Below are 25,750 nucleotides of genomic sequence, written 5' to 3' on the forward strand. Positions count from 1 at the left end.
CCTATAGACAGGTCATGATATTCCCTGTTTAATAACACTATAGACAGGTCATGATATTCCCTGTTTAATAACCCTATAGACAGGTCATGATATTCCCTGTTTAATGACACTATAGACAGGTCATGATATTCCCTGTGATATTCCCTGTTTAATAACCCTATAGACAGGTCATGATATTCCCTGTTTAATGACACTATAGACAGGTCATGATATTCCCTGTACATCCTGAGACTTGATGTGTTACATGGTTTTACAGTAGGTGTGAGATCGTCCTCTCTCCCCTGTGAGATGGTTGTCTGCTATGAGAGCGAGAGAGCGATGTTGGCCTTTACAAAATGGCTGTATGTTGTGGTTTCTCTTGGTTAGATTTGTCAGAAATAAAATCTGACTGTCTGTCTTTCTCTGTGTCTGTCTGTCTGTCTCTCTGTGTCTGTCTGTCTGTCTGTCTGTCTGTCTGTCTGTGTGTGTCTGTCTGTCTGTCTGTCTGTGTGTGTCTCAGTGACGAGGACATGCAGAGCCTGGCCAGCCTGATGAGTATGAAGCAGGCTGATATCGGCAACCTGGATGACTTTGAGGAGGAGGACGAGGAGAATGAGGAGAACAGGGCCAACCAGGAGGAGAAGGCTGCTAAGATCACAGGTGAGAGGTTACACACACACACCTCTATTTGTTAAGGAGGCCAGAAGAAGCTGCTGAGATCACAGGTGAGAGGTTACACACACACACCTCTATTTGTTAAGGAGACCAGAAGAAGCTGCTGAGATCACAGACGAAATGCAGCAAATCTCCCCCTCCATTGTAAAAGGTCGTCTGACCTCAGTGAGACTTCCTGCTTCCATAAGAGTATTTTTAAAGATTGTTTTGTCATCAGAAGACCACATGGGCATGTAGTAACACCCATGAAGAACACTGATTCAACAACTGAGGGCTTCTAAGCATCATGTAGATTCATCCAGTCATGGTGTTGTTGTGGCCACATGGTAGTGTTGTAGCCACATGGTGTTCTTGTGGCCACATGGTGGTGTTGTAGCCACATGGTGGTGTTGTAGCCACATGGTGGTGTTGTGGCCACATGGTGTTGTTGTGGCCACATGGTGGTGTTGTAGCCACATGGTGTTCTTGTGGACACATGGTGGTGTTGTAGCCACATGGTGGTGTTGTAGCCACATGGTGGTGTTGTAGCCACATGGTGTTCTTGTGGCCACATGGTGGTGTTGTAGCCACATGGTGGTGTTGTAGCCACATGGTGGTGTTGTGGCCACATGGTGTTGTTGTGGCCACATGGTGGTGTTGTGGCCACATGGTGGTGTTGTAGCCACATGGTGTTCTTGTGGACACATGGTGGTGTTGTAGCCACATGGTGGTGTTGTAGCCACATGGTGGTGTTGTAGCCACATGGTGGTGTTGTGGCCACATGGTGTTGTTGTGGCCACATGGTGGTGTTGTGGCCACATGGTGGTGTTGTAGCCACATGGTGGTGTTGTGGCCACATGGTGGTGTTGTGGCCACATGATGGTGTTGTGGCCACATGGTGTTCTTGTGGACACATGGTGGTGTTGTGGCCACATGGTGGTGTTGTAGCCACATGTTGGTGTTGTGGCCACATGGTGGTGTTGTGGCCACATGGTGGTGTTGTAGCCACATGTTGGTGTTGTGGCCACATGTTGGTGTTGTGGCCACATGTTGGTGTTGTGGCCACATGGTGGTGTTGTGGCCACATGTTGGTGTTGTGGCCACATGGTGGTGTTGTAGCCACATGGTGTTGTTGTGGCCACATGGTGGTGTTGTGGCCACATGGTGGTGTTGTGGCCACATGGTGGTGTTGTAGCCACATGGTGTTGTTGTGGCCACATGGTGGTGTTGTGGCCACATGGTGGTGTTGTAGCCACATGGTGGTGTTTGTGTGTTTGGGTGTATGTTGTGGCCACATGGTGATGTTGTGGCCACATGGTGATGTTGTGGCCACATGGTGGTGTTGTGGCCACATGGTGGTGTTGTGGCCACATGGTGGTGTTGTAGCCACATGGTGGTGTTGTGGCCACATGGTGGTGTTGTGGCCACATGGTGGTGTTGTAGCCACATGGTGGTGTTGTAGCCACATGGTGGTGTTGTAGCCACATGGTGGTGTTGTGGCCACATGGTGGTGTTGTAGCCACATGTTGGTGTTGTAGCCACATGGTGTTCTTGTGGACACATGGTGGTGTTGTGGCCACATGGTGGTGTTGTAGCCACATGTTGGTGTTGTGGCCACATGGTGGTGTTGTAGCCACATGTTGGTGTTGTGGCCACATGGTGGTGTTGTGGCCACATGGTGGTGTTGTGGCCACATGGTGGTGTTGTGGCCACATGTTGGTGTTGTGGCCACATGGTGGTGTTGTGGCCACATGGTGGTGTTGTAGCCACATGTTGGTGTTGTGGCCACATGGTGGTGTTGTAGCCACATGGTGTTGTTGTGGCCACATGGTGGTGTTGTGGCCACATGGTGGTGTTGTAGCCACATGTTGGTGTTGTGGCCACATGGTGGTGTTGTAGCCACATGGTGTTGTTGTGGCCACATGGTGGTGTTGTGGCCACATGGTGGTGTTGTGGCCACATGGTGGTGTTGTAGCCACATGGTGGTGTTGTAGCCACATGGTGGTGTTGTAGCCACATGGTGGTGTTGTAGCCACATGGTGTTGTCCGTTGTTGTTCGCCATGACCAGACGGCCACAGCTTAACAGTCTGCTTTGACTGAGGCATAAACGGAAATACCCAACACTCTTCCTGATCTTTTTGGGTGACACCTTGTTCCTTTTCTGGTTGGCTTTTTTTTTTACTGATGCTTGTGGGTCAGCATGTGTATATGTGGGTGTATGGGATGTCTGCGTGCCTGTGGGTGTATGGGATGTCTGCGTGTCTGTGGGTGTATGGGATGTCAGCATGCCTGTGGGTGTATGGGATGTCTGCGTGCCTGTGGGTGTATGGGATGTATGCGTGTCTGTGGGTGTATGGGATGTCAGCGTGTCTGTGGGTGTATGGGATGTCTGCGTGTCTGTGGGTGTATGGGATGTGTTTGTGTTTATGGGTGTATGGGATGTCTGCATGTCTGTGGGTGTATGGGATGTCTGCGTGTCTGTGGGTGTATGGGATGTCAGCGTGTCTGCGGGTGTATGGGATGTCTGCATGTCTGTGGGTGTATGGGATGTCTGCATGTCTGTGGGTGTATGGGATGTCAGCATGTCTGTGGGTGTATGGGATGTCAGCATGTCTGTGGGTGTATGGGATGTCTGCATGTTTGTGGGTGTATGGGATGTCAGCATGTCTGTGGGTGTATGGGATGTGTTTGTGTGTCTGGGTGTATGGGATATGTTTATGTTTATGGGTGTATGGGATGTGTTTGTGTTTATGGGTGTATGGGATGTGTTTGTGTTTATGGGTGTATGGGATGTGTTTATGTTTATGGGTGTATGGGATGCGTTTATGTTTATGGGTGTATGGGATGTGTTTGTGTTTATGGGTGTATGGGATGTGTTTGTGTTTATGGGTGTATGGGATGTGTTTGTGTTTATGGGTGTATGGGATGTGTTTGTGTTTATGGGTGTATGGGATGTGTTTGGGTGTATGGGATGTGTTTATGTTTATGGGTGTATGGGATGTGTTTGTGTGTTTGGGTGTATGGGATGAGTTTATGGGTGTGGGTGTATGGGATGTGTTTATGTTTATGGGTGTATGGGATGTGTTTGTGTTTATGGGTGTATGGGATGTGTTTGTGTTTATGGGTGTATGGGATGTGTTTGTGTTTATGGGTGTATGGGATGTGTTTGGGTGTATGGGATGTGTTTATGTTTATGGGTGTATGGGATGTGTTTGTGTGTTTGGGTGTATGGGATGAGTTTATGGGTGTGGGTGTATGGGATGTGTTTGTGTGTCTGGGTGTATGGGATGTGTTTGTGTGTCTGGGTGTATGGGATGTGTTCGTGTTTATGGGTGTATGGGATGTGTTCGTGTTTATGGGTGTATGGGATGTGTTTGTGTGTTTGGGTGTATGGGATGAGTTTATGGGTGTGGGTGTATGGGATGTGTTTGTGTGTCTGGGTGTATGGGATGTGTTTGTGTGTCTGGGTGTATGGGATGTGTTTGTGTGTCTGGGTGTATGGGATGTGTTCGTGTTTATGGGTGTATGGGATGTGTTCGTGTTTATGGGTGTATGGGATGTGTTTATGGGTGTGGGTGTATGGGATGTGTTTGTGTGTCTGGGTGTATGGGATGTGTTCGTGTTTATGGGTGTATGGGATGTGTTTGTGTTTATGGGTGTATGGGATGTGTTCGTGTTTATGGGTGTATGGGATGTGTTCGTGTTTATGGGTGTATGGGATGTGTTCGTGTTTATGGGTGTTGCAGTTATTTCCAGGAGTTTTTATTTTTTCATCACACGTTCTCTTCTGTGTGCTGGCTCCCTCTCTCTCTCTCCATCCATCCCTCCATCTCTCTCTCTCTCTCTCTCTCTCTCTCTCTCTCTCTCTCTCTCTCTCTCTCTCTCTCTCTCTCTCTCTCTCTCTCTCTCTCTCTCTCTCTCTCTCTCTCTCTCTCTCTCTCTCTCTCTCTCTCTCTCTCTCTCTCTCTCTCCTCTCTCTCTCTCTCTCTCTCTCTCTCTCTCTCTCTCTCTCTCTCTCTCTCTCTCTCTCTCTCTCTCTCTCTCTCTCTCTCCCTCCATCTCTCTCTTTCTCTCTTTTCTCTCTCTCCCTCCATCTCTCTCTCTCTCTCCCTCCATCTCTCTCTCTCTCTCCCTCCATCTTCTCCTTTCTCTCTCCCTCCATCTTTCTCTCTCCCTCCATCTCTCTCTCTCTCTCTCTCTCTCTCTCTCTCTCTCTCTCTCTCTCCCTCCATCTCTCTCTCTCTCCCTCTCTCCATCCATCCCTCTCTCCCTCCCTCCCTCTCTCTCCCTCTCTCTCTCTCTCCCTCCCTCTCTCTCTCTCTCTAACTCTCTCTCCCTCCAACCCTCCATCTATCCGTTTATACTCCAGATCACACTGTGACTAATGAATGGGAGCTGCTGTGTTCAGCTTTGCTTGCTCTGACTTCACAAAGCGTAGGCTCTTTACATTAAACTGTGTTTCTCCTCTTCCTCTTCCTCTCCGCTCAACGTACATAAATATACATTGGGTGCCTATAGCTGCGCACCACTGGTCATATGCATACGGGCGTAAGTCTTTGTCATAGTGGCGGTTGTCATTCCCTTAGTCCAGCGTTTCCCAAACTCGGTCCTGGAAAAAACTAAAACACCCATAAACATAAACACATTGCATACACACATCCCATACACCCATACACACATCCCATACACCCATAAACACATCCCATACACCATACACACATACACACATCCCATACACCCATACACACATCCCATACACCCATACACACATCCCATACACCCATAAACACATCCATACACCATAAACATAAACACATCCCATAAACACATCCCATACACCCATAAACATAAACACATCCCATACACCCATAAACACATCCCATACACCCATAAACATAAACACGTCCCATACACCCATAAACATAAACACATCCCATACACCCCATAAACACATCCCATACACCCATAAACATAAACACATCCCATACACCCATAAACATAAACACATCCATACGCCCATAAACACATCCCATACACCCATAAACACACACATCCCATACACCCATAAACACATCCCATACACCCATAAACATAAACACATCCCATACACCCATAAACATAAACACATCCCATACACCCCATAAACACATCCCATACACCCATAAACATAAACACATCCCATACACCCATAAACATAAACACATCCCATACACCCCATAACATAAACACAGCTGATTCAAATAATCAACTAATCATTATTAGAATCAGCTGTGTCATGTTAAGGGCCAAAACGTGCACTCCTTGGGGTCCCGAGGACTGGGTTTGGGAAACACTGCCTTAGTCCCTAGGTTGTACATAACAAAGGTTAAGACAAGAGGATTCTAGTATCCCACAACTCTTTGCAAAAATTGTGAATAATTCTAAACAATGGGTCCAGCGATGCTAGTTAGCATCAGCGCTAGTCCCATTAATATGAGAAAAAAAATTCAAAAGCTTTCTGGTGGAATAATTTTTATTCTAACCTGGGTATCTTCAACCTAGATCAGTCCCAGGATGCTAGCTAGCCTAGCTAGTAATTTGTAGTGGCAAATACGGTAGCATAGCGCTAGCATGACTAACTAAAGATGCTAGTTAGCCTAGCTAGTCATTTGTAGCGGCAGATGCGGTAGCATAGTGCTAGCATGACTAACTAAAGATGCTAGTTAGCCTAGCTAGTAATTTGTAGTGGCAAATACTGTAGCATAGCGCTAGCATGACTAACTAAAGATGCTAGTTAGCCTAGCTAGTAATTTGTAGCGGCAGATGCGGTAGTATAGTGCTAGCATTACTAACTAAAGATGCTAGTTAGCCTAGCTAATAATTTGTAGCGGCAGATGCGGTAGTATAGTGCTAGCATGACTAACTATAGATGCTAGTTGGTAGCTGCAGTTGTCAGCGAATATACACTTTGGACAGGGCAGCATTTTGGTTTTGAGATCAAATTATTCATATGATTGGACAGTACAGAATGTAATCTTTTTCTATAAGGTTATTTTCATATACACTACCGGTCAAAAGTTTTATAACACCTACTCATTCAAGGGTTTTTCTTTATTTTTTACAATTTTCTACATTGTAGAATAATAGTCAAGACATCAAAACTATGAAATAACACATATTGAATCATGTAGTAACCATTCTCTCAACCAGCTTCACCTGGAATGCTATTGGCTACTTTTCACCAGTAGTGTATATATTTTATTTTATTTAAATGTAACCTTTATTTAACTAGGTAAGTCAGCTAAGAATAAATTATTGTATATCTGGTTTAGAAATGAAAGCACTATATATCTAGTCCCCCCTGCAGATACCGCTACTGTCTATGAATGTAAGTGTGCTTTTAGACTTTACATATGTACTGAATAAAAATAGAAACGCAACAAATTGTTCGGCCCATGTTTCATGAGTTGAAATAACTGATCCCAGAAATGTTCCATACGCACAAAAAGCTTATTTCTCTTTATTTTGTGCACAAATTTGTTTGCAATCCTGTTAGTGAGCGTTTCTCATTTGCCAAGATAATTAATCCGCTTGACGTGTGGCATATCAAGAAGTTGATTAAACAGCATTATCATTGCATAGGTGCACCTTGTGCTGGGGGCAATAAAAGGCCACAATGTCTCAAGTTTTGCTGGAGCGTACAGTTGGCATGCCAACTGTAGGAATGTCCACCAGAGCTGTTACCAGAGAATTGAATGTTCATTTTTCTACCATAAGCCGCCTCCAAAGTTGTTTCAGAGAATTTGGCAGTATGTCCAACCGGCCTTACGACCACAGACCACGTTTAACCACGCCAGCCCAGGACCTCCACATCCGGCTTCTTCACCTCAGCGGGATCGTCTGAGATCAGCCAGCCGGACAGCTGATGAAACTGAGGAGTGTTTCTCCCTGTAATAAATCCCTTTTTGTGGGGGAAAACCTCATTCTGATTGGCTGCGGCCCCCTGCCCAGTCATGTGAAATCCATAGATTTAGGGCCTATTGAATTCATATCAGTTGACTGATTCCCTTATGTGACCTTTAACTCAGTGAAACTGTGGAAGTTGTTGCTTGTTGTGTTTTATATTTGTGTTCAGTATACGTGTGTATTAGCTGTGCCAGCGAGGCAACGTTAACAGGGTTCTATTAGTGTCTACGCATTCTCTTATTCTTAACATGTACAGTATGTGCTAACAATGACTTGGTGAATATATATGTGCTCTCTTAACCTTCTACATATGGCTAGGTATATTCAATATCAAACACACACACACACACACGAGTCTGTGAATATATGTGCTCTCTTGCCTTCCACATATATGTGCTCTCTAACACACACACACACACACACACACACGCACACACACACACACACACACACACACACACACACACACACACAGGACTCTGAATATATGTTGTCTCTAAGCCCCTGCGTTGCTACCAAAGCTAACACAACAATGTTCTGTCATATAGAGGTAACTGCCAAAATAATGGAAACACTATAAGGGATACAAAGTATATTGAAAACGGGTGCTTCCACACAGGTGTGGTTCCTGAGTTAATTAATCAATTAACATCCCATTATGTATAAAAATGCTGAGCAGGTCATTATTTTGTCTATCTTGGCTATGTCCCCATAGGATGACAACGCCCCCATCCACAGGACACGAGTGGTCACTGAATGGTTTGAAGAGCATGAAAACGTTGTTGACTAAATGCCATGGCCGTCTAAGTCACCAGATCTCAACCCAAATTGAACACTCGTAGGAGATTCTGGGGCGCCGCCTGAGACGCTGTTTTCCCACACCATTTGGCAAAACACCACATGATGTAATGCCTCGTGGAATAATGGTGTTGCCATTCCTCTATAGTTCCAGATGGTTGTAGAGTCTAATGCCAAGGCACGTTGAGGCTGTTCTGGCTCCTGGTGGCCCAACGCCCCTAAGACACTATGTTGGTGTTTCCTTTATTTTGACAGTTACTTGTATATGTGCTCTCTTAGGTAGCACATTAATGTAAATGCTAACACACATATAACCTCTCTGAATATATGTGAATATATGTACTCTCTTAGGCTTCAACATATATGATATTCTACTACCTAACACACATATAACCTCTCTGAATATATGTGTGTATTGTATGTTTTCTCTCTGCTCACTGCTCTCCTCCCTTCCTGCTCTCTGGCCTGGTTGTTTTCAGAGATGGTAAACCAGCTCAATGCTCTCAGCTGCTTAGCCGGAGACCCTGAGGACTACTTCCTAAAGCTGGCTAGTAAAAGGCCAAGCAGCGCTCAGTCTCCCTCCCAAGGTCTTTCTGTTTTCAACTTTCAACCTTTTCTCTTTTTCTTTCTCACTCGTTCTCACTGTCTCGTTCTGTTGTTCTGTCCCGTTTTGTCTTGTTCTTTCTATCTCTTGTTTCTCCCTCTCCTGCCCTAGCTCTCTCTCTCTCTACTGCCCTAGCTCTCTCTCTACTGCCCTAGCTCTCTCTCTCTACTGCCCTAGCTCTCTCTCTCTCCACTGCCCTAGCTCTCTCTCTCTACTGCCCTAGCTCTCTCTCTCTCTCTCTACTGCCCTATCTCTCTCTCTCTCTACTGCCCTAGCTCTCTCTCTCCACTGCCCTAGCTCTCTCTCTACTGCCCTAGCTCTCTCTCTCCACTGCCCTAGCTCTCTCTCTCTCCTGCCCTAGCTCCCTCTCTCTCTCTCTACTGCCCTAGCTCGCTCTCCACTGCCCTAGCTCTCTCTCTCCACTGCCCTAGCTCTCTCTCTCCACTGCCCTAGCTCTCTCTCTCCACTGCCCTAGCTCTCTCTCTCTCTACTGCCCTAGCTCTCTCTCTCTACTGCCCTAGCTCTCTCTCTCTACTGCCCTAGCTCTCTCTCTACTGCCCTAGCTCTCTCTCGTTCTACTGCCCTTGCTCTCTCTCTCTCTACTGCCCTAGCTCTCTCTCTCTCTACTGCCCTAGCTCTCTCTCTACTGCCCTAGCTCTCTCTCTCTACTGCCCTAGCTCTCTCTCTCTCTACTGCCCTAGCTCTCTCTCTCTCTCTACTGCCCTAGCTCTCTCTCTCTCTACTGCCCTAGCTCTCTCTCTCTACTGCCTAGCTCTCTCTACTGCCCTAGCTCTCTCTCTACTGCCCTAGCTCTCTCTCTACTGCCCTAGCTCTCTCTCTCTCTACTGCCCTAGCTCTCTCTCTCTCTACTGCCCTAGCTCTCTCTCTCTACTGCCCTAGCTCTCTCTCTCTCTCTCTACTGCCCTAGCTCTCTCTCTCTACTGCCCTAGCTCTCTCTCTACTGCCCTAGCTCTCTCTCTCTACTGCCCTAGCTCTCTCTACTGCCCTAGCTCTCTCTCTACTGCCCTAGCTCTCTCTCTCTCTACTGCCCTATCTCTCTCTCTCTCTCTCTACTGCCCTAGCTCTCTCTCTCTCTCTACTGCCCTAGCTCTCTCTCTCTGCTGCCCTAGCTCTCTCTCTACTGCCCTAGCTCTCTCTCTACTGCCCTAGCTCTCTCTCTCGCTCTCTACTGCCCTAGCTCTCTCTCTCTACTGCCCTAGCTCTCTCTCCACTGCCCTAGCTCTCTCTTCTGCCCTAGCTCTCTCTTCTGCCCTAGCTCTCTATTCTGCCCTAGCTCTCTCTCTCCTGCCCTAGCTCTCTCTCTCCTGCCCTAGCTCTCTCTCTCTCTACTGCCCTAGCTCTCTCTCTTCTGCCCTAGCTCTCTCTCTCTCTCCTGCCCTAGCTCTCTCTCGCTCTACTGCCCTAGCTCTCTCTCTCCTGCCCTAGCTCTCTCTCACTCTACTGCCCTAGCTCTCTCTTCTGCCCTAGCTCTCTCTCTCTCTTCTGCCCTAGCTCTCTCTCTCTCTCCTGCCCTAGCTCTCTCTCTCTCTCTCTCTCTCCCCTGCCCTAGCTCTCTCCACATGCCCTAGCTCTCTCTCTCTCTCTCTCTCTCTCTCACTCTACTGCCCTAGCTCTCTCTCACTCTACTGCCCTAGCTCTCTCTCTCCTGCCCTAGCTCTCTCTCTCTCTCCTGCCCTAGCTCTCTCTCTCTCCCCTGCCCTAGCTCTCTCCACATGCCCTAGCTCTCTCTCTCTCTCTCTCTCTCTCTCTCCCTCTATGTACCATTGGTAATGTAGTCGTGTTGCCTGGTGTTCTCGTGTTGCACTTCAGATTACGTTTAGTACATTGGTTGGTTTTCATTGGCTGGTTTTCATTGGTTGTTTTTCATTGGCTGGTTTTCTGTCCTTTTTCAGTTTGCCCTCTTGGTGTCCGAGCCCCCGAACCCTGAACCTCCCCCTTTTGTCTGCAATTTGTAGTGAACCAATGATCAGTCATATTCCTCGTTTATGGTGTTGCTTTGTCACCATAGAGAAAACAACACACACACAATACTGCTGCTGCCACTTGTGACAATGATGGCCTAATATGGCCCAGAATGCAGCAGGAGAAATACCACACCTTATCAGCTGCTACCACTTCACTACGTATTCACACACACTCTCCCACACTATCTCTCACACACACACACACACACACACACACACACATACACACACACACACCACACTCGCTCATCATCTCACTCACTCTGGCAATAGACTTTCTCACGCTCGCATACCACATTCAGAAGCACACACAGTTAGCATTTTGTTTCTCACACACTGTTGAGACACGGACACACACAAACACACACACAACCTAGACAGGCTTTGTTGTCTTGATGAGGAAGAAGATGAATCTCTTGTAGCAACTCCCAGCCTGCACTAGTGGTTCTCATGGCAACCCAGTTCCATCAATCTCTGCTGAATTCCCCACTGGACTGTAGTGAAGCTGGACAGAGATGGACAGGCATTAACCAGTCACCTTTTACCAGAAGGAAGGAATACTTCTGGAAACCAAATGAACTCGCGTGGTTCACTCCAAAGTGCAGATTGTTTTTGTCCTCTTTCATTTCTGTATGTTTGTCTTCATTTTGACTCTTTCATCGGGGGTTTTTTTGGTTGTGAGGATGTTTCATCTCGTTTCCTTCCGCTAGTTTGAACTATTTTCCTTCCTTTTTTTGTTTGTTTTTGTTTTGTTAAATTTGTTCTTTCGTTCCTGCATTGTTTTGGTTCCCATGGCGACAGAGCTGATCAGTAAGCTGAACTTCCTGGAGGAGGATCAGGACACGCCCCTTGCCCTCTGCTCCAATCCCTTCGAAGATCCGGCTGATGATGTTGATGACCCCTCCCATCTGGAACACACCAATCACTTCAACCCGTTCGGTGATGATGATGATGATGGTAGGCTTGACCTTTGACCTCTATCTACCTGTTCTGTCTCTCTCTCTCTCTCTCTGTACTGTATGTCTACCTGTCTATAAGGGACTAGGGGTTTTAGCAGTTTGATTTACACTGCATGGCCAAAAGCATGTGGACACTTGCTCGTTGAACATCTCATTCCAAAATCATAGGCATTAATATGGAGTTGGTCCACCCTTTGCTGCTATAACAGCCTCCACTCTTCTGGGAAGGCTTTCTGCAGGGACTTACTTCCAATCAGCCACGAGCATTAGTGATGTTGGGCGATTAGGTCTGGCTCGCAGTCAGCGTTCCAATTCATCCCTAAAGGTGTTTGATGGGTTTGAGGTCAGGGCTCTGTGTAGGCCAGTCAAGTTTTTCCACACCCATCTCGACAAACCATTTCTGCATGGACCTCACTTTGTGCACAGGGGCATTGTCATGTTGAAACAGGGAATGTCCTTCCCCAAACTGTTGCCACAATGTTGGAAGCACAGAATGGTCTAGAATGTCATTGTATGATGTGAGGTTAAGATTTCCCTTCTCTGGAACAAAAGGGTCCGTGAAAAACAGTCCCATACCATTATTCCTCCTCCACCAAACTTTACAGTTGGCACTATGCATTAGGACAGGGGTGTCCACATAATGTAGGTGTACATTATTCCTCCTCCACCAAACGTTACAGTTGGCACTATGCATTGGGACAGGGGTGTCCACATAATGTAGGTGTACATTATTCCTCCTCCACCAAACGTTACAGTTGGCACTATGCATTGGGACAGGGGTGTCCACATAATGTAGGTGTACATTATTCCTCCTCCACCAAACGTTACAGTTGGCACTATGCATTGGGACAGGGGTGTCCACATAATGTAGGTGTACATTATTCCTCCTCCACCAAACGTTACAGTTGGCACTATGCATTGGGACAGGGGTGTCCACATAATGTAGGTGTACATTATTCCTCCTCCACCAAACGTTACAGTTGGCACTATGCATTGGGACAGGGGTGTCCACATAATGTAGGTGTACATTATTCCTCCTCCACCAAACTTTACAGTTGGCACTATGCATTAGGACAGGGGTGTCCACATAATGTAGGTGTACATTATTCCTCCTCCACCAAACGTTACAGTTGGCACTATGCATTGGGACAGGGGTGTCCACATAATGTAGGTGTACATTATTCCTCCTCCACCAAACGTTACAGTTGGCACTATGCATTGGGACAGGGGTGTCCACATAATGTAGGTGTACATTATTCCTCCTCCACCAAACGTTACAGTTGGCACTATGCATTGGGACAGGGATGTCCACATAATGTAGGTGTACATTATTCCTCCTCCACCAAACGTTACAGTTGGCACTATGCATTGGGACAGGGGTGTCCACATAATGTAGGTGTACATTATTCCTCCTCCACCAAACGTTACAGTTGGCACTATGCATTGGGACAGGGGTGTCCACATAATGTAGGTGTACATTATTCCTCCTCCACCAAACGTTACAGTTGGCACTATGCATTAGGACAGGGATGTCCACATAATGTAGGTGTACATTATTCCTCCTCCACCAAACGTTACAGTTGGCACTATGCATTGGGACAGGGGTGTCCACATAATGTAGGTGTACATTATTCCTCCTCCACCAAACGTTACAGTTGGCACTATGCATTGGGACAGGGGTGTCCACATAATGTAGGTGTACATTATTCCTCCTCCACCAAACGTTACAGTTGGCACTATGCATTGGGACAGGGGTGTCCACATAATGTAGGTGTACATTATTCCTCCTCCACCAAACGTTACAGTTGGCACTATGCATTGGGACAGGGGTGTCCACATAATGTAGGTGTACATTATTCCTCCTCCACCAAACGTTACAGTTGGCACTATGCATTGGGACAGGGGTGTCCACATAATGTAGGTGTACATTATTCCTCCTCCACCAAACGTTACAGTTGGCACTATGCATTGGGACAGGGGTGTCCACATAATGTAGGTGTACATTATTCCTCCTCCACCAAACGTTACAGTTGGCACTATGCATTGGGACAGGGGTGTCCACATAATGTAGGTGTACATTATTCCTCCTCCACCAAACGTTACAGTTGGCACTATGCATTAGGACAGGGGTGTCCACATAATGTAGGTGTACATTATTCCTCCTCCACCAAACGTTACAGTTGGCACTATGCATTGGGACAGGGGTGTCCACATAATGTAGGTGTACATTATTATGGGGTCGACATCAAATACTGATTTATTATCCTTTTTTCTAGGATTTAGTTTTCTATTTATATTTTCTATTGTGTTTTCAATCCAAGTTTATTGACATAGTTGTTGAAAGATTTATTTTATTGTTCTGAGGTTGTTTATAAAGTGCCTGGCAAACTAAATGTTACCCTTTTGTTGCTGTCGAGATGTCAAGAAATGTCACGTAGCATTGTGAATCCTGTGTGTTTATGTATTCTGTCAGTAAAGCAGAATACTGACAGACAGACAGACAGCTAAGATAATATTGACCCATCTCTCTCTTGCCCTTTCTCTCTGTCACAGGACCCCCCTCCCTGCCCCCCTCCCTCACCCTCCGACAGGACCCAGAGGCCTACTATGTCCAGGAACCCTCCAACCCCTTCGACGAGGACGAAGTCAACACACACTCGCACACAGAGTACAACCCGTTTGACGAGCCCGACCAGGACCCAGACCTAGTCCCCGACCCCGACCCCCAGGGGCCCCAGGTCCAGCAGCCGGAGGCTCCCAAACCCAGGGGGAAGAAGGGGGTCAGGCCGGTGGATATGAGCAAGTACCTGTATGCTGACACCAACCCACCACCAGAGGACCAACTGGATGAGTGAGTTACAGGGGGGATGTGGAGGGGGGGGGGGTTAAAGAGAGGAGATTTGGGGATGATTACGGGTTTCAGTCATAAAGTGAATTTGTTCTCTAGTGTGTGTCAGGGTTTCTGTTAGGAAAATGGGAAGATTTTAATTTAACGGCCATTTGAGAAATGCACTGGACCCATATATATGTATTGGGTCACTCTCATTGGGTCACTCTCATTGGGTCACTCATTGGGTCACTCTCATTGGGTCACTCTCATTGGGTCACTCTCATTGGGCCACTCTCATTGGGTCACTCTCATTGGGTCACTCTCATTGGGCCACTCTCATTGGGCCACTCTCATTGGGTCACTCTCATTGGGTCACTCTCATTGGGGCGCCTCTCATTGGGTCACTCTCATTGAGTCACTCTCATTGGGTCACTCTCATTGGGTCACTCTCATTGGGTCACTCTCATTGGGGCGCCTCTCATTGGGGCGCCTCCCATTGGGGCGCCTCCCATTGGGTCACTCTCATTGGGCCACTCTCATTGGGTCACTCTCATTGGGCCACTCTCATTGGGCCACTCTCATTGGGTCACTCTCATTGGGTCACTCTCATTGGGTCACTCTCATTGGGTCACTCTCATTGGGGCGCCTCTCATTGGGTCACTCTCATTGAGTCACTCTCATTGGGTCACTCTCATTGGGTCACTCTCATTGGGGCGCCTCCCATTGGGGCGCCTCCCATTGGGTCACTCTCATTGGGCCACTCTCATTGGGTCACTCTCATTGGGCCACTCTCATTGGTCCACACTCATTGGGCCACTCTCATTGGGCCACTCTCATTGGGTCACTCTCATTGGGTCACTCTCATTGGGTCACTCTCATTGGGCCACTCTCATTGGGCCACTCTCATTGGGCCACTCTCATTGGGTCACTCTCATTGGGTCACTCTCATTGAGCGCATAAGCCATGAGGCCGTTCACTCACAGTGTTCGGAACAACAGCCAATCACATTTAGATTACGGTAATTCATCTGAACAGAGAATTCAACTCATGTAATGAAGCAGCCAATCAAACGTAGTTTTCAAACATTTGCCAAAATGCAATTGGTGGGAAAACAACATTCTAAACAGAGCACCTTCAAAACGACCAGGAAGCTTGAATGAGCCACAGAGGAATGGAGGATCATGAGCTTCTTTTAATTAAAATAGCTGTGGAGGGTTTCAGATAGAGGTCGACCAATTATGATTTTTCAACACCGATACTGATACCGATTATTGGAGGACCAAAAAAAGCCGATACCGATTAATCGGACGATTATATTTAAAAAAAATATATATATAATAATAAAAAATTTAAGAAATAGTTTTATTTGTAATATTGACAATTACAACAATACTGAATGAACACTTATTTTAACTTAATATAAAACATCAATAAAATCTATTTAGCCTCAAATAAATAATGAAACATGTTCAATTTGGTTTAAATAATGCAAAAACAACGTGTTGGAGAAGAAAGTAATATGTGCCATGTAAAATATGTGCCATGTAAGAAAGCTAACGTTTCAGTTCCTTGCTCAGAACATGAGAACATATGAAAGTTGGTGGTTCCTTTTAACATGAGACTTCAATATTCCCAGGTAAGAAGTTTTGGGTTGTAGTTAATATAGTATTTATAGGACTATTTCTCTCTATAACATTTGTATTTCATATACCTTTGACTATTGTATGTTCTTATAGGCACTTTAGTATTGCCAGTGTAACAGTATAGCTTCCGTCCCCCTCCTCGCCTCTACCTGGGTTCGAACCAGGAACACATCGACAACAGCCACACGACAGCAGCGTTACCCATCGCTCCACAAAAGCCGCGGCCCTTGCAGCGCAAGGGGAATAACTACTCCAAATCTAAAAGCGAGTGACGTTTGAAATAGTATTAGCGCACACCCAGCTAACTAGCTAGCCATTTCACATTGGTTACACCAGCCATTAGGCTGATAGGCTTGAAGTCATAAACAGCGCTGTGCTTGCAAAGAGCTGCTGGCAAAACGCACGAATGATTACGGGCCTGCTGCTGCTCAGTCAGACTGCTCTATCAAATCAGACTTAATTATAACATAATAACTCACAGAAATACGAGCCTTTGGTCATTCATATGATCGAATCCGGAAACTATAATTTCGAAAACAAAACGTTTATTATTTCAGTGAAATACGGAACCGTTCTGTACTTTATCTAACTGGTGGCATCCCCAAATCTAAATATTCTTGGTACATTGCACAACCTTCAATGTTATGTCATAATTACGTAAAATTGTGGAAAATTAGTTCGCAATGAGCCAGGCAGCCCAAACTGTTGCATATACCCTGACTCCGCGTGCAATGAACGCAAGAGAAATGACACAATTTCACCTGGTTAATATTGCCTGCTAAACTGGATTAGTAGTTATAACTAGTGATTATGATTGATTGTTTTTTATAAGATAAGTTTAATGCTAGCTAGCAACTTACCTTGGCTTCTACTGCATTCGTGTAACAGGCAGGCAGAGTTTGCAGAGTTCACAACCTGTTACACTTGTGAGAAAACAAGTTTAGGATCATTTAATAACCATTATTTTTTTGCGATTTGTACTTTTTCATCGTCTTTTGTTTGGAGTGCTCCATGTGAGGGAACGGGTACATGTCTGCTCTCTCTGTCCCGATAATGTTGAGGAAGAACACGCATGCCTGAGCCCGTAGAGAAGTACCTGGCCTGATAATGTTGAGGAAACACAGGCATGCCTGAGCCCGTAGAGAAGTACCTGGCCTGATAATGTTGAGGAAACACAGGCATGCCTGAGCCCGTAGAGAAGTACCTGGCCTGATAATGTTGTGGAAACACAGGTATGCCTGAGCCCGTAGAGAAGTACCTGGCCTGATAATGTTGAGCACAGGCATGCCTGAGCCTGTAGAGAAGTACCTGGCCTGATAATGTTGAGGAAGAACACGCATGCCTGAGCCCGTAGAGAAGTACCTGGCCTGATAATGTTGAGCACACACATGCCTGAGCCCGTAGAGAAGTACCTGGCCTGATAATGTTGAGCACACACATGCCTGAGCCCGTAGAGAAGTACCTGGCCTCCTGCACTGAAATGTAGGAAAGTGTGTTTAACATCCATTGCGAATGATAATATATTAAATCTACAGTTCCTCACAATAAATTATTTAAAAATCTTTCCACCAATCTCCCCCTCTAATCACCAATCTCCCCCTCTAATCACCAATCTCCCCCTCTAATCACCAATCTCCCCCTCTAATCACCAATCTCCCCCTCTAATCACCAATCCTCAGTGTGAAAGAGCGGGGCCAGTTATAGTCCTACTTCAGCATTCACCTATAGGCTGTGAGTTCCATGTGCTAATTTCATTAGCTGCCAATGGATCAATGTGTATCAATGCATCCATGTGACAGAGGCTGGATCACAGTGTATCAATGCATCCATGTGACAGAGGCTGGATCACAGTGTATCAATGTGTCCATGTAACAGAGGCTGGATCACAGTGTATCAATGTGTCCATGTAACAGAGGCTGGATCACAGTGTATCAATGTGTCCATGTAACAGAGGCTGGATCACAGTGTATCAATGTGTCCATGTAACAGAGGCTGGATCACAGTGTATCAATGCATCCATGTGACAGAGGCTGGATCACAGTGCATCCATGTGACAGGCTGGATCACAGTGTATCAATGCATCCATGTAACAGAGGCTGGATCACAGTGTATCAATGCATCCATGTGACAGAGGCTGGATCACAGTGTATCAATGCATCCATGTGACAGAGGCTGGATCACAGTGTATCAATGTGTCCATGTAACAGAGGCTGGATCACAGTGTATCAATGTGTCCATGTAACAGAGGCTGGATCACAGTGTATCAATGCATCCATGTAACAGAGGCTGGATCACAGTGTATCAATGCATCCATGTAACAGAGGCTGGATCACAGTGTATCAATGTGTCCATGTAACAGAGGCTGGATCACAGTGTATCAATGTGTCCATGTAACAGAGGCTGGATCACAGTGTATCAATGTGTCCATGTAACAGAGGCTGGATCACAGTGTATCAATGTGTCCATGTAACAGAGGCTGGATCACAGTGTATCAATGTGTCCATGTAACAGAGGCTGGATCACAGTGTATCAATGTGTCCATGTAACAGAGGCTGGATCACAGTGTATCAATGTGTCCATGTAACAGAGGCTGGATCACAGTGTATCAATGCATCCATGTGACAGAGGCTGGATCACAGTGTATCAATGTGTCCATGTAACAGAGGCTGGATCACAGTGTATCAATGTGTCCATGTAACAGAGGCTGGATCACAGTGTATCAATGTGTCCATGTAACAGAGGCTGGTGATTTGAACTTTTTAGATTTGTAGCATTTTTAGGATTAACCACGTGACAATGATTTTGAGAAACGAGAAGGTTATTATTGACATTAAACACGAAAATGCGCATATGAAAATCAGAACTGACACGCGGAACGGTAGAAATGATAAGGTACATTTGAAGCTTCGCCAAACTTGAAATTCACGCGCCGCCCTAGGAACTCTTTATAAAATATTTGCCTCCACGTTTCCACGGTCAGATTTTGGCTACAGGCTCCTTATGAAGCAAGGTAAGACATGCTTCATAAAATGAAATAAAAAATTCAGGTTTCAAACAAGGAAGTATTTTCAGAGTGCACGCTGCCTCCGGCTCACATTGTAAAGGGGTGAAAGAAGCGCTCTTAGCCTGTCGCCTGCACCTGAATGGTGAATGGGAGGCGCGCTTCAACTACCAGTTGAGAAATAAAAATAGCAATTTTTTAATTGTGCACCAAAACTGTGTTTAACACGTAATTGCATTTAGCATTTTGGCGCAATGAATGGGCTTATTAACAGCATGTTTTACTGGCAGCAGCCAGACGAGGAGATGCAGGAGAAATCCCCCTCAAAATAGTATCTGAACGCTGTGCGCGTGTGATAGTTGTGTTGGATAAATAAGATACGCGATGACCAATGAAAATACACACAGGCCAATTTAATTCCGCTAAATTATGCAAATTACCTACAGACCGATAAGCATGACGGTCAAATGTATTTCCGTCAGATTAATAAAACAACTATGGGATTATTTTTTTTCTCCTTGTCATTTCTGCCCGGCAACAGTTTTATTTATCGGCAACAAAAAAGGACAAAAGCAGTCAATTGGCAGCTAACAGAAACCCTGGTGTGTGTATCTGTATTTGTCTTCTTGTGTGTGTGTGTGTATATGTGTGTGTGTAACCTTGTGCGAGTTACGCAAGGCCCCCTCAACTCTAAGACACAGAGTGACTTGGGAGCTCTTTCAGAAACAAGGACTCGGTTGTTCCCTGCATTCTTTCTGCTTGTCTGCCCCCTCTATCCCCCTCACCTCCGTCCTCCATCCCTCTTCACCCCCTCTCACTACAAAATACTGCCTCATGACTCCTGGTCGAACAGCAATTTACAATTAGTTAAACCTTCCATTTTGGTGAGTTGTGGAGGTGGGGTACAGTTCTCTTGGCTAAACTCTAAATTAACTTGGATATAATACAGTTTGGGTTGAGGGGATATTTTCTATGGTGACCCTTTAACTTTGTCAAAACCCTAGAATACTCAACCCCCTGACTAACATTCCTCCTCCCAACCCCCTCACTAACATTCCTCCTCCCAACCCCCTCACTAACATTCCTCCTCTCAACCCCCTGACTAACATTCCTCCTCTCAACCCCCTCACTAACATTCCTCCTCTCAACCCCCTCACTAACATTCCTCCTCTCAACCCCCTCACTAACATTCCTCCTCTCAACCCCCTCACTAACATTCCTCCTCTCAACCCCCTCACTAACATTCCTCCTCTCAACCCCCTCACCAACATTCCTCCTCCCAACCCCCTGGCTAACATTCCTCCTCCCAACCCCCTGACTAACATTCCTCCTCTCAACCCCCTCACTAACATTCCTCCTCCCAACCCCCTGACTAACATTCCTCCTCCCAACCCCCTCAATAACATTCCTCCTCTCAACCCCCTCACTAACATTCCTCCTCTCAACCCCCTCACTAACATTCCTCCTCCCAACCCCCTCACTAACATTCTTCCTCCCAACCCCCTCGCTAACATTCCTCCTCTCAACCCCCCTCGCTAACATTCTTCCTCCTAACCCCCTCACTAACATTTCTCCTCCCAACCCCCTCACTACCATTCCTCCTCCCAACCCCCTCAATAACATTCCTCCTCTCAACCCCCTCACTAACATTCCTCCTCTCAACCCCCTCACTAACATTCCTCCTCCCAACCCCCTCACTAACATTCTTCCTCCCAACCCCCTCGCTAACATTCCTCCTCTCAACCCCCTCGCTAACATTCTTCCTCCTAACCCCCTCACTAACATTTCTCCTCCCAACCCCCTCACTACCATTCCTCCTCCCAACCCCCTGACTAACATTCCTCCTCCCAACCCCCTCGCTAGCATTCCTCCTCTCAACCCCCTCACTAACATTCCTCTTCTCAACCCCCTGGCTAACATTCCTCCTCCCAACCCCCTGGCTAACATTCCTCCTCCCAACCCCCTGACTAACATTCCTCCTCTCAACCCCCTGACTAACATTCCTCCTCTCAACCCCCTGGCTAACATTCCTCCTCTCAACCCCCTCGCTAACATTCCTCCTCTCAACCCCCTCGCTAACATTCCTCCTCCCAACCCCCTCACTAACATTCCTCCTCCCAACCCCCTGGCTAACATTCCTCCTCCCAACCCCCTGGCTAACATTCCTCCTCCCAACCCCCTGGCTAACATTCCTCCTCCCAACCCCCTGGCTAACATTCCTCCTCCCAACCCCCTGGCTAACATTCCTCCTCCCAACCCCCTGGCTAACATTCCTCCTCCCAACCCCCTGGCTAACATTCCTCCTCCCAACCCCCTGGCTAACATTCCTCCTCTCAACCCCCTGGCTAACATTCCTCCTCTCTACGCCCTCGCTAACATTCCTCCTCTCAACCCCCTGACTAACATTCCTCCTCCCAACCCCCTGACTAACATTCCTCCTCCCATCCCCCTGGTTAGCATTCCTCCTCCCAACCCCCTGACTAACATTCCTCCTCCCAACCCCCTGACTAACATTCCTCCTCCCAACCCCCTGACTAACATTCCTCCTCCCAACCCCCTGGCTAACATTCCTCCTCCCAACCCCCTCACTAACATTCCTCCTCTCAACCCCCTCACTAACATTCCTCCTCTCAACCCCCTCACTAACATTCCTCCTCTCAACCCCCTTGCTAACATTCTTCCTCCCAACCCCCTCGCTAACATTCCTCCTCTCAACCCCCTCACTAACATTCCTCCTCTCAACCCCCTCGCTAACATTCCTCCTCTCAACCCCCTCACTAACATTCCTCCTCTCAACCCCCTCACTAACATTCCTCCTCTCAACCCCCTGGCTAACATTCCTCCTCCCAACCCCCTGACTAACATTCCTCCTCTCAACCCCCTGGCTAACATTCCTCCTCTCAATCCCCTGGCTAACATTCCTCCTCTCAACCCCCTGACTAACATTCCTCCTCCCAACCCCCTGGCTAACATTCCTCCTCCCAACCCCCTGGCTAACATTCCTCCTCCCAACCCCCTGGCTAACATTCCTCCTCCCAACCCCCTGGATAACATTCCTCCTCCCAACCCCCTGGCTAACATTCCTCCTCCCAACCCCCTGGCTAACATTCCTCCTCCCAACCCCCTGGCTAACATTCCTCCTCTCAACCCCCTGGCTAACATTCCTCCTCTCAACCCCCTGGCTAACATTCCTCCTCTCAACCCCCTGGCTAACATTCCTCCTCTCAGCCCCCTGGCTAACATTCCTCCTCTCAACCCCCTGGCTAACATTCCTCCTCTCAACCCCCTGGCTAACATTCCTCCTCTCAACCCCCTGGCTAACATTCCTCCTCCCAACCCCCTGGCTAACATTCCTCCGCCCAACCCCCTGGCTAACATTCCTTCTCCCAACCCCCTCGCTAACATTCCTCCTCCCAACCCCCTCGCTAATATTCTTCCTCCCATCATAAGCCACAAGGTTATTGAGTCCACCATGTTTTGTTTTTTGTTGTCCCGGGTAATGTCCCAAATGGCACCCTATTACCTACATAGTGTAATACTTTCATGTAGTGTATATATAGACAATATGGTGGCATTTGGGACTCAGCCCTGGGAGGGAGAGAGGGAGGGAGGGAAGGAGAGAGAGATGGAGGGAGAGAGGGAGCGAGAGAGAGAGGGAGGGAGCTAAGTGTTTTGACTGGGGCTATGGAGAGAGGGAGGGAGAGAGGGAGCGAGAGAGAGAGGGAGCGAAGTGTTTTGACTGGGGCTGTGGAGGGAGAGAGGAAGGGAAAGAGAGGGAGGGAGAGGGGGAGGGAGAGAGAGGGGGAGGGAGCGAAATGTTTTGACTGGGGCTGTGGAGGGATGGAGAGAGGAAGGGAAAGAGAGGGAGGGAGAGAGAGGGGGAGGGAGTGAAGTGTTTTGACTGGGGCTGTGGTGTACAGTCGTGGCCGAAAGTATTAAGAATGACACAAATATTAATTTCCACAAAGTTTGCTGCTTCAGTGTCTTTTGATATTTTTGTCAGATGTTACTATGGATACTGAAGTATAATTACAAGCGTGTCAAAGGCTTTTATTGACAATTACATGAAGTTGATGCAAAGGGTCAATATTTGTAGTGTTGACCCTTCTTTTTCAAGACCTCTGCAATCAACCCTGGCATGCTGTCAATTAACTTCTGGGCCACATCCTGACTGATGGCAGTCCATTCTTGCATAATTAATGCTTGGAGTTTGTCAGAATTTGTGGGTTTTTGTTTGTCCACCCGCCTCTTGACGATTGACCACAAGTTCTCAATGAGATTAAAGTCTGGGGAGTTTCCTGGCCATGGACCCAAAATATCGATGTTTTGTTCCCCGAGCCACTTCGTTATCACTTTTCCCTTATGGCAAGGTGCTCCATCATGCTGGAAAAGGCATTGTTCATCACCAAACTGTTCCTGGATGGTTAGGAGAAGTTGCTTTTGGAGGATGTGTTGGTACCATTCTTTATTCATGGCTGTGTTCTTAGGCAAAATTGTGAGTGAGCCCAGTCCCTTGGCTGAGAAGCAACCCCACACATGAATGGTCTCAGGATGCTTTACTGTTGGCATGACACAGGACTGATGGTAGCGCTCACCTTGTCTTCTCCAGACAAGCTTTTTTATGGATGCCCCAAAAATCGGAAAGGGGATTCATCAGAGAAAATGACTTTAACCCAGTCCTCAGCAGTCCATTCTCTTGACCTTTTGCAGAATATCAGTCTGTCCCTGATGTTTTTCCTGGAGAGAAGTGGCTACTTTGCTGCCCTTCTTGACACCAGGCCATCCTCCAAAGGTCTTTGCCTCACTGTGCGTGCAGATGCACTCACATCTGCCTGCTGCCATTCCTGAGCAAGCTCTGTACTGATGGTGCACCGATCCCGCAGCTGAATCAACTTTAAGAGCTCGTCCTGGCACTTGCTGGACTTTCTTGGGCACCCTGAAGCCTTCTTTACAACAATTGCACCGCTCTCCTTGAAGTTCTTGATGATCCGATAAATGGTCGATTTTAGGTGCAATCTTACTGGCAGCAATATCCTTTTGCCTGTGAAGCCCTTTTTGTGCAAAGCAATGATGACAGCACGTGTTTCCTTGCAGGTAACCATGGTTGACAGAGGAAGAACAATGATTCTAAGCACCACCCTCCTTTTCTGTTATTCGAACTCAATCAGCATGACAGAGTGATCTCCAGCCTTGTCCTCATCAACACTCACACCTGTGTTAACGAGGTAATCACTGACATGTCAGCTGGTCCTTTTGTGGCAGGGCTGAAATGCAGTGGAAATGTTTTTTGGGGATTCAGTTAATTTGCATGGCAAAGAGGGACTTTGCAATGAATTGCGATTCATCTGATCACTCTTCATAACATTCTGGAGTATATGCAAATTGCCATCATACAAACTGAGGCAGCAAACTTTGTGAAAATTAATATTTGTGTCATTCTCAAAACTTTTGGCCACGACTGTGCACCGCCCTTCAATGAAGTTTTACATTGTCACATCTTAGTGTACCTTCAAATTCTCCTGTCCATGCTAGAGACAGTGATGATCTGATAGGCAACGTCCTTCTTGGAAAGCTCGGAAGTTGTGCCTAATAACCAACCTAAAGCTATTTATGCACCTCGCAAGCTAACATGGCGCTCTTCTCAGGTCGTAAGCTATAGTTACCCATAGCTGGCTAGCTAGCTTTGGTTATTTGTTCCAATATATTTTCAAATTCCGCCCCAAAAATGTGTTTAGCTAGCTACATTTATAGGATCCTCACTATGAGTCTGAGACACTTTGAGCATCATATTTTCATTTGCCACCTCCTAAAATGAATGATGTCTATATGTATTTGTTAGCTAGCTAGCATGCAAGAGTAGTACTTATCTCTCACATGCCGACAGATGCAGTCGTCTTGATTGAATCGGACACTTCGTGGCACTTCGTTTGACACGTGACTGCAGTTTGCATTGAATTGTGGGTCATAACAACCCTGCGAGTGATCAAAGTAGTTCACTTGCTCCCTTGAGCTAAATCGAGGGCAGAGGGGGGGGGGTAAGGTTTGTGAATTGGACCGCCACTTAAGATGGCAATCATACTGCATCCGGTTTCGACAGGGATACCCTGAGGGAAAGTGGATGGGCTGAGAGGGGTGGGGACACACACACACACGATTGGACTGCAGCCTGGGTCTTTTCACATGTCTTTTAGCCAAGGAAGGTCTGTCAAAGATGAATGCCACAGCCTCTATGGCTCTGCTTCTCTATCCTCCTTTCTCCTGCGTTCTCTTGGCCGGGGTTTTGGATACACACTGAACTTGTCTGTTTCTATCAGCCTGATATACCTAGCCAACCCCCCCCCCCCCCCCCCC

The 25,750-nt window shown here is 46.9% G+C and overlaps 1 protein-coding gene across 3 annotated transcripts in view; it reads left to right on the forward strand.

Moving 5' to 3' along the window:
• Positions 1–499: 499 nt before the first annotated feature.
• LOC109887458 (EH domain-binding protein 1) overlaps positions 500–25,750 on the forward strand; it is a gene marked incomplete at its 5' end in the record, with an annotated part of 153,895 nt that continues 128,644 nt past the window's right edge. For 2 of the 3 annotated variants that reach the window (XM_031813122.1, XM_031813121.1), the window contains 4 exon segments: positions 500–639; positions 8,857–8,964; positions 11,768–11,923; positions 14,479–14,776. In XM_031813122.1, coding sequence (XP_031668982.1) covers positions 500–639; positions 8,857–8,964; positions 11,768–11,923; positions 14,479–14,776 — 702 coding nt within the window. 3 annotated transcript variants of the gene reach the window in all.

The sequence above is a fragment of the Oncorhynchus kisutch genome, unplaced genomic scaffold (genome assembly GCF_002021735.2).
Source record: "Oncorhynchus kisutch isolate 150728-3 unplaced genomic scaffold, Okis_V2 Okis04b-Okis11a_hom, whole genome shotgun sequence".
In the NCBI taxonomy this organism is placed as follows: Eukaryota; Metazoa; Chordata; class Actinopteri; order Salmoniformes; family Salmonidae; genus Oncorhynchus; species Oncorhynchus kisutch.